The sequence below is a fragment of the Schistosoma mansoni genome (genome assembly GCF_000237925.1).
Source record: "Schistosoma mansoni, WGS project CABG00000000 data, chromosome 3 unplaced supercontig 0105, strain Puerto Rico, whole genome shotgun sequence".
NCBI classification, from domain to species: domain Eukaryota; kingdom Metazoa; phylum Platyhelminthes; class Trematoda; order Strigeidida; family Schistosomatidae; genus Schistosoma; species Schistosoma mansoni.
This window is the reverse complement of record NW_017386009.1, coordinates 899,484-910,284: the sequence shown is the minus strand read 5'-3', so window position 1 is coordinate 910,284 and position 10,801 is coordinate 899,484. Positions and strand designations below refer to the sequence as shown.

The 10,801-nt window shown below is 34.4% G+C and overlaps 1 protein-coding gene across 1 annotated transcript in view; it reads right to left on the bottom strand.

Annotated features, from left to right (window-relative positions):
* Positions 1-333: 333 nt before the first annotated feature.
* Positions 334-10,801, bottom strand: part of Smp_163010 (hypothetical protein) — a gene marked incomplete at both ends in the record, with an annotated part of 55,121 nt that continues 44,653 nt past the window's right edge. The window contains 4 exons of the mRNA XM_018791307.1: positions 334-611; positions 1,182-2,248; positions 5,861-6,264; positions 8,366-8,556. Of these exons, the coding sequence (XP_018645520.1) occupies positions 334-611; positions 1,182-2,248; positions 5,861-6,264; positions 8,366-8,556 (1,940 nt within the window). The remainder of the gene's footprint in view (positions 612-1,181; positions 2,249-5,860; positions 6,265-8,365; positions 8,557-10,801) is intronic.

Here is a 10,801-nt window from a genome sequence, read left to right as displayed (position 1 = left end):
AATGTTGATTTTATGAAAAATAATAATTATAGAAGTAATATAAAAAAATGATCAATTCTCTTACAGCTATTGTATATATAATAATATAAATGAGAGAGGGTATGATTTAGGATGGAGCGGGGGGTGTATACAAATAAAAAAATAATTAATTAATTAATATGGCAATTATTTATAATGTAAAGGTTCTAATATTTAGTTCGATAAAAGAAAATAAATAAAAAATATGTGTGCATGCACTGTTGTTGTTCTTGTTGTTGTTTTAATGATCGTTGCTGATGTTGATTTCTTTCTTAAATATTAAATAACCAAACAAACAACAACCTACTGATGACACTACCTTGTAACAACGACAATAACTGCAGCACCAGAAGTATTAGTAGTAGTGGTAGTCGAACATTGATTTGTAGCATTCAATATTGAAGGGGACGACAATCTTGATGATGACGTGGATAGTTCAACATTACTATTATTCAATAAAGTCAATTGAGGTTGTTGTTGTTGTTGTTTATTAGTGACTGGTGGTGTATCCACAGTTAAATACCGTAATTCATTTGTTGTTGAATTGTGATGATGATATTCACGTTGTTGTTTAGTTGCAATCATAATCTCAACTAATAAGCAACAAAAAAAACATCGACAACAAATGACGCTATGAAAAATAAGCAAACCACAAGAACATCGTAAACATGATAGACTATAATAAAATAATTACCACAGAATGACTGTAAATTTGACATCACTACCATTATCATTATCACCATCTAAGGATTTCTGCAATCTAAGTAATTCATATAGAGTGATTGGGGGTAAATGTCAGGAAGACCTATATAACCTCTGGCGTTTCATGTGGAATCATCATGAAAAGTGGAACAGTGACAGTAAAACATGAGTGGATGGTCATACAGTTGAGGAGCTTGACTTCTGTAGACTTTCTAGGAAGTTTTAAACTTATAACAACTGAGATTATATGTCGAGTGTTTTTCCTAAGAACGGTAAACATATTCGTATAGAATAAGATTGATACACTTTAACATTTCGTGAAACTAACATATTTCTGACTTCAGTTAACGGATTTCTTGGGAAAAAAAGCACCTACGTATGTACTGAGAACTCTTTGAAATGAATATAGTTTAAAATAGATTCCAACACACATACACACACAAGCAGACATTAACACTTACGATCGAATACATCGTTGATTAGATCATCTGGTAATAAATTCTCTTCATTTTGTTGTTGATATTGATGTTTATAATTTGACTGTAACATTGATTCTAAATGAGGATCAATAATTGTAGTAACAGGAGTATCCTGAGATGTATGATTATAATTATAGGATATTGTTGATGAATTAGACGTTGTGGATAGATTTCTGTGAAAAGTTGGATAACTTGAATAATTATTGAAACAACAATCATATGATCCATTCGTTGAATTTATTTCATAATAATTATTAACTAAAGTGTCCAATGAAGACGATGACGTGGAATAGGCTAATTCTATAGATTGTTGACATGCAGACGGTGGTAGTGGTGGTGGTGGTGACTTAAGGTAACCAGATGTAGTACTGGAACTTGGGGAAGTATTTGCTGATACACTGATTGGTGATAAACTATTACATGGTGTTAAGGGATAAACAATATTTGAATGATTTATCATCAATGTATTATTATTACAATACGATGAATCATTTCGAGTTAAGTAATTAGATGTATCAATTTTATGATTATTGTTGGTTTTATGACTATTTGGAAAAACCTGAGAACGATAACTATGAGCTAAATAAACTGATTGGGGATAAACAGTATTATTACACAAAGATATATTATCGAAGTCAGAATTGATTTTCTGATGTTGTACAAAAACAGGTTGAGGTAAAGACCATTCAGGACAGTGAACTGAATTCATAGGACTTTCAATACAAGATATATTAGAATATGCACTCTCATTGTGTGCCATCAAACTACTAGATGGTACCCTTGAGACATATGACAATGAGGAGGAAAGGGAAGAGGTGGAGGCGGTGGCGGCTGGAGAGGATTGATCAACTTCAGTTGAAGAACAAGCTTGATAAGTAGTAATCGGGAGAGAGTCATCGGAGAATTTGTTAGATACCTGAGAGCATTGAAAACTACTATGATTATTATCAGTAGTAATAATAATAGTAGTAGCAGGAACAACAGAATCATTTTGATGGATACCCTGAAGATCGACTAATCCTTGATGTAGTTCCGTTTTAAATAGACAACTGTAATATAAATGAAAAGGGAAAGAAAAACAATGAAGACAACCAACATGTAAATTATTCGTTGAATAAACCATGATATCTACAAAAACGTACCGTACTTTTATAGAATCGAATTGATAATTAACAGTATTATTAATGATTTTTATAATGAACCTACATTATATAGATCAACTTGAGTAACTGTGAGTTAAGATGGCAAAAACCGAATCAACTAGGCTAGTCAATAGTCAAGATTTAAGATTTTTCATTTAAAACGAGTGGTGATTATAGTGACAGATTTGAACACTGCTTAACTTTGATTCCAGTGACAAGGAAGTATCGATTACCTTAATATAATAGGTATGGTCTGAAAATTGAGTACCAAAACACATACTTTATCAATGGAATTACAGTAATCCAAGTATTATCCCAGTTCCATTGAATCAGAGTACACATACATGGTGAGGAACAATCAAGTTATGATAGTCAACGATCCTTTACCACATAAAAAGCGAGTTCAAACACAGTATCTCAATCTCAGATAATTGTAAGGATTGGTGAATGACAACTTTTGCAACGACTAAACGTTTAGTCGAAACACATTACAGAATTGAAATTTAATTAAATTTCAAAGTGTATATTGGTACATTCCTGCATATGTAGTATTGGTCATCAAAAAAAAAAAATTCAACTTCATTTCTGTGTTCAAAGACCTGCTACATTCCACCCTCATGAACCTGCTCTTGTAATACTTTGTCCGTTTTCAATGACTAGTTGTGATGTCAAAATGTGTTATACTGTACTTTCTTTTCTACAGTTGAGCGCGTTGACCGCCTCACTTATCTTGGGAGTCTCATCAGCCCTTGTGATCTAGTGTGTGACGAAACCTCAGTACGGATACAGAAGGTTCGTCTAGCTTTCGCCATCTTGCGTCATTTATGGCGTAGGCGAGATATCCATCTAGCAACGAAAGGAAGGGTTTACTGTGCAGCAGTTCGTTCAGTCCTATTTTATAGCAGTGAAACATGGTCGATAAGAGTAGGGGATATTCGTAGGCTACTAGTATTCGATCATAGGTGTCTTCAAAGCATTGCTCGTATATCCTGGGACCACCGAGTAAGTAATGCAGTTGTTAGGAAACGGGTACTAGGTAAGGATGGCAACGTCATCAATGGAGCTTCATCAGTTGAGACGGCTGGGACATGTGGTACGTATTCCCAACCATCGACTGCCCCGACGTGAGATGTTTAATGGTGTAGGAGTAGATTGGAAGAAAGCTAGGGGCGGCCAGACCAAAACGTGGCACAAATCCATGAAGTCACTGATAAGTGGGCTGAGTCATGTTGATAGGTGTAGACTGTCTGGTTGGGATCCGCGTAATGATAGCAATCGATGGTTAGAGACCTTGAATGACATGGCTGAAAATCGTTTGCAATAGCGAAGATGCATCCACTCTTTGTGTTCTACCAAATTCTTATCCTCTGAATTCTTCATGTCCGTATCCTTTTTCTCTTTTCAAATTTATTTCACTGTATTATACTCCTTGAAAGCCCCCAAATGCCCTGGTACGGCCGAGAGTGGGGAGAGTCTGCTCTCCCTCTCAAAATGCTCGCACATGGCCAGCGAATATATAGCCTCTGACAGAGAAGTCCTACTCACTGCCTCCTCGTGGCATTATTGTTGTTTACGAAATTGAGAGGACGAAAAGCGAATGTCAGGCGCTTTAACCGGGTTGGTGGACACGGAAAATTCACCTAGGGGAGTTGGAAAACCCTCCTTCCAAACCAATGGTGCACATGGGCTCCAGTATCCTGAAGGAACAAATGGCGTACGAATCAATCATTGATCACCGGCTACCATGAGACTGCATCTCCTCACGATGCTTCACTGTCTTGTGGACTAGACCTTTAGGTCGAAGGCTCGGGGTGTGGCCCCCTAAGAAAACCACCTGCTTCAGTTTGGGCACCTGGGCAGTATCATAGCCCTCACGCAAATCGAATGAGATTTGTGAGGCGCATATATATCTGGTGCTTCCTTGTACCAGTATTTATGTGTTTAAATAAATAAATAAATAAATACTCCTTGAATAACATCTTCAAACCCTAATCTTTCACATAATGCTTATACTCTTACTACTTCTACCACTATGCGATTTGAATCGACAACTTCATCTTTGTGCTAATGTGATATGGCAACTCGAACTGATGTACGTACGTACGTACGAAGTTCTACGTTGTGACTGACTGACTGAGTTTGTTGACTAAACATCACAGACTGCATGCTGGTGATCCTTTAGTCAATACTTTTGATTGTGGTTAAAATCAAAATTAGTCGAGATTACAAATGAATACGTTGCGACACCAATTCCACAAGCATTAAGAAAACTCATGAAAGACGAAACAATATCGTTACTTTGTCCTGACAGAGGTTCCTGTGTAGTCATTCTTAACAGAGATGAATACATCAGCAAAGTTATGTCCATTTTAAATGATCCCACTAGATTTATAATCGACAACACCCAGAAAGACTTAACAGAGGCAACTGAGAAGCGTCTCTTAAAAAAGCTGAGAGAACTGTTGAAGAAAAATCTAATAGATAACCATACATATAATGAACTCAAACCAAAAGGATCACAATTACCATACTTATACGGCCTACCCAAAATACACAAAACCGACATCCCGATAAGACCAATAATATCTATGACCAAATCACCCTTTCATAAACTCGCCCGCTGGCTGACAAGGTGCTTGGAACCAATCCACAAGAAACTAGCACCCTATAGTCTGAAAGATAGTTTTAAATTTGTACAAAAACTTGATAATATAAATGCTTATGATAAATTCATGGTCTCATTTGACGTCTCATGCCTTTTCACAAAAATACCCTTGGATGAAACGGCAGAGATCATATGTGAATATTCTGAACTTTTACCTTTACCAATCCATGAATTTAAACAGCTCCTGTTTCTGTGTACAACAAAACAATGTGTTCTATCATCAAATATATACATATATATTGTTATCATTCCAATCCTTTACATTCAATTATGTCAATTGTTCCACACTATTTATTACCCCAATGCTAAAACTCTAATATATATTTGGTTGTAAGCAGCTGATGATGAGAAACCACGAAATATAATGAATTCATATTATTCTGCATCCATGTTAGTTCGGGCTTTATTTATATTCATCAAAGGGAACTAATTGCATGTAATTTGAATATATTTAATCAAATTAGATCTATTCCAATTAATTATAATACACAATCTAGAACCAAGCACATTCGGTCCAACGACTGAATTTGCCACATCATATCAGTATAACTCGATGAAAATATTAAGATCACTATCACTATCAGAGTATAAACGCTTGCTTTATATAAATTTGTTAAAGGAATTAACTGCATGAACTGAAGATATATATCTATATACTCAAAGTATTATAAAGTTTCAAATGTTCTAATGTATCAATTGAAGGGTGAATGTACACACTATTGACAGAAATAACAGTATTGCTGACTATTGAGAACGTGAGTTGATATTATTATTATGATCAAGCAAATAATTATGTAACCTGATCCTATATATACTCACAAGTTTTATATACATATATAGATATCAGTACATACCTATTATTATTATTATCCACAAATGGAAAGTGTTTTTGGCTAAGTACAATTGAATCTTCCCTTGAAATTTTGTTTGGATTGTTTACAGATGATAAGTTACTCACTGTAGATGAATGAGAACAATAAACTGGTGAAGCCGATGATGTTTTGCGGGACGACAATGATGATGACAACGAACCAATACTACTTGATTGCAGCACAAAGGTCTGAGAATTATGAAATATTGATGACGTTGATGATGGTGTAGTAGGAGTAATTGGTGTTGTTTTAGCTATCAACTGATGTTTAGCAGATGGTCTTTGCATTTTCACTGTATTTCTATGATGCAATGCAGGGTTAACATAAGGGGTTTTATGTGTATTACTTAACTGATGATTATCAATTGTAGGGATTGAACAAGAAAGCTTGATAGGATGTAGAGAAAAATTAATGAGAAAAGAGTATTATTATTATTATAAACTAGCTAATCACTTTAGTAGAACGAATATAACCGAAATTTGTATTTCTGGCGTTTCGTGACTTAATATAAGCCGCTTCTTCAGAGTGAATATATAATCTAAATTAAACTGACACAAGTTTAAACAGCAGTTCCCTTTGTACTACTTAAACGTGTTATTTTAATGAAGGTTATCTATGTACTCTGAAGAAGTGGCTAACATCAAGTCATGAAACGTCAGAAATACAATTTTTCTATTCATTGGGATATAAGAAAAATATATTTATTATTAACTCTCTATTCAATGTTCAATATATTAGAAACTATCAATTACAATCTTGATACTGATACATACAAAATACAGAAAGTTTCCAACTGGAGTAATAATGATAACCAGAGAGTGCCAGACAATTGTTTCATCCTAATGACTACAGGATTTTCTTGTATTTCTAGTTAAGTCATTACTAATAGACTTCAGAAATAATAGAAATGCGAGAATTGCTATCAATGACATTGGATGATCAACACGACATAGTACAAAATGATTTAGGATGAAATTGTAACACTGGAAATCTAATCAGTGATTACGATGGTTACAAGTTTGTTTGAAGACTTGAAGATCCTGGATTTGATCAATGGTTACGACCATCGGTGCGCACCACTCAGGAATCCCCCCCCAAAAAAAAAAACTGTTCAATGCCTGATATTTTTTTTAATTGAGCCTCAACTGAGATCAATCTATGACGGATAGAATCTAAAAATAATACTTAAGTTGTACAATCATACTTGTCGGGATTCAGTAAATACATCATTTAACAAATAAGAAGTGTTTGGAAATTACAGGTGTCAAGACTAGATTGAATGATAAGTTAGGAAATAATAAGATGAAGCCGAAATAGATGAAGGATAATTATCCATTTGATGAGTATGAAGAAAATGAATAATATAATAAGTTCGGTACCTGATGCTTACGTACGATCGGTTTACAGTGGATTTTAGAAAAGACGTGATAATTCAGCGTCTACAAGAGAAGGGATTATTAAGAATTTCCTATACTTGTGGCTGTGGTACTCAAATGACCGCTGTACAGTGTGCAGACTACCGTGATGAGATTATCTTTCGATGTTGTTCATGTTGGAAGAAGAAATCAGCTCGAACAGGAACTTTTTTCGCTCGATCACGATTAAGGTTAAGAAAATTATGATACTTGTTGCAAATTGGATAATAAAAGCACCTGTTACACTTGCTGCCACGTTTGCCGATGTAAGTGAAGTTTCGACAGTTCAGTGGTACGAGTATTGTGGAGATATATGTGCAGCAAAATTGACAAGCTTACACCAAATGTATGGAGGAGTAGGGATAATCGTTGAAGTAGACGAAACAGTAGTAAGGAAACGGAAATTCAACCGTGGCCGTAGTATTAAAGAAGATTAAGTACCTCTTCCATAAATATACCTCACAGGTCCTTGGAATCTATGACAGATCATTACAAAAAGGACATTTCCAACGAGTTAGGAACCAACAGGCATCAACAATAATACCGATTATACAGCAATATGTGCAGCCGGGCACTACGGTGTACACAGATGATTGGAGAGCATATAGATGCCGAAGTAGACTTGGCTACGTGCATGAACTTGTCATCCACAAGCGCTATTTTGTGGACCTTACAACTGGGGTGCATACCAACAACATTGAAGCTATGTAGTCGAGGCTAAAAGAATTTTTGAGACCTTATCATGGCTCCAGAGGCCGACTATTATGGAGCCATATGGATGAGTTCCTGTACCGTATGCACTATGATTTTAGAACTTCTGAACCTTTTTCTAACCTTGAGAAGTTTTTGAGCCATGTAAAAGAACAGTATCAGCTTTAATTTTTTAGTTTTGTATAATATATTTTTACTGTGTACTGTCTTCTGATTGGCTAATATTCCTCAAGGTCACTTAAGATCCGTTCAAAGGTCGTCCATAAAGTTTAGTCTCACCCTTAATTTAGTAAATATAAAAAAATTACTTATTAGCATCATGGGTAAAATAGAAGTTTACATGTACCAATTTTTAACTTACTTGTACTTGTACATTAGGACCAACTTCTTTTAAAAATCGTGATAAATCCTCTGGACGATGATGATGATAATAATGATAAAAATTACCACTTTTAGATGTTGAACTAAATGAAGGTGAGTTTGATGAAATCACTGTGGTAGCATTCAAATTCAATAAACTTACATTCATATTTTGTGTATTAGTATTAGTATCTAATGATAAAGATTTCCGATTTATTGACTTATTAGGAATTACATGTAATAAATGATAAGTTGGATTATGATCATTATGACTGGTTGTTGTTGTTGTTGTTGTTGAAATGATAGTATTATTAGTAGTAGTAGAAGAAATATTAAAAGAAGGTAAATTTTGTATACCATACGTATTTTCATTGACAAAAAATGTATTGACTGGAGGATTCGAATCTGAATTCGACATAGGATTCCGACTATTCACGGATGAATTCAGTGAATACACAGCAACTTGATTATATAATTGATGTTGGATAAGACGCTAATTGAGGAAGAAGGATTATAAAAACAGTTCAAGTAAACAGTATACACTATATTAAAAAGGTCTTTAATTGAGAGAGTTATAGTTAAAAACACCCACAACAAAACATAATATTCGACAGCAGTCCCCAACGTTTTTAACGATTAACGAATTAGGCCTATAATTTTATTGATTTACTAACAACAAGTATATTACACTAACTTGTTCGACAGTTGACCTATTTTCATAAAATCAACCAGTTTCACCGCTTACAAAACATCCTGTTGAATTTGCTGATAAATTAATTTACTAAATTCAGTTTATGAAGACAGTGACTACTAGATTGAGTTGTGTAAGTAGCTCCAGACAACCTAGGCAAGATTTATGAAGTAATCATGGTCAATGATTTAACTTTTGAAAAAAACTTTTCTCAATTAACTAATCCACTAGATGAGTATGAACCATATTCCAAGTGTGGGGGTCATTAGTACTAGCTGGTTGTCTACACCGAAGTGGATGGAGCAGGATTCGAACCAGGAGAATTATTGGCTAGAAGTCGAACACTCTAACCACTACTAAACCATCATATGAAACAGAATCAGACACAATGGTACAGATGCGTTCAGTATTTGTCTTCTCTTAGATCTTCAATTTTTAAACTGTGTTACATTCTTAAATTAATGAATTTATACTTTCTCAGATAATTATATGGATAATCTTTTCTACTGCCACTTCTAATAATGGTACTTTGTCCTACTGTGACATTAAAATAACATCGATCTTGCTTTCTCTTTCTTAGACGAAATCATGTGAAATAGTAAGTTAATTTTTATGCTTTCAGACACAAATAGAAACTATCTAATCACAAATAAATCAACTAACTAACTAACTAATGAACTTACTTTACGTTGTTCGGCTAAAAGACGTTGATTAGTCAATTGATTACGTTGACTTGCTGCAGCTTGTTGACTAGCTAACGCGGCAGCGACAGCAGCTTTATTCACAACATTCGTAATGGTAGTAGTAGTATTAGTAGTAGTAGTAATAACACTACTACTACTACCACTAATACCATTGTTTCCACTATTATGACGTCGTAGTACAGTATGCCCAATACCACTTGTTGTCTGAGGTGAATAACTTGACCATGTTGTACAAGTTGTAGTCATTAAATTAGTCATTGCTAATTATGTAATAAGTGAGAGAAAAAAAGAAACTTTTTTTAAAAAAATTCGTTAGATTCTAGTAAAAATTTAAACAGAATCAATGTACTTTATCAAAGATATCAAATAACAATTAAGAGAAAGAAAGAAAGAAATCGTATACTATCTCCCCCCCTTAGGTCTTCACAAATCAAAGTGCATAGTATCTATCTAAATAACAATAACAATTAAACATTAAATTAGCATGAGATGAAACAATTTCGAATAGTACACAACTTAGAAGTAAAATAAATATCAGACAATTGAACAAGTTTCATTGTATTACAACAATAAAAAAGCAACAGTCAGAATTACAATGAATTTATGTTGGGGCATTTATGATTATTAATTACTATGCAGAATTATTTCCAAAGATAATTATTAATAAGATTAGATAGTTGAAATCAACAGTCAATTGAAGCTAGACCATCATGGAAAACCTGGAAGCACTGGACGGTCGTTTCGTCTTATTACGGGACTCCTCAGCAGTGCACACCCACGATCCCGTACTCGCGACATTCGAACCCACGACCTATCAGCCTCGCACCAGAGCACTTAACTGATAGACCAGTGAGCCGGTATCCATGGTGGTCTAGCTTTAATTGACTCATGATTTCAACTATGAAAAATACTAAAATCTCCACAAAACCCCTTCTGAATAAGATTAGAGCATTCAATTTTCAATGCACAAGTTACATTTTCGAACACTATTACATCAATCTTTGTTTTTGGAAACAGATTTATATCAGTAGTCCTCCTCATG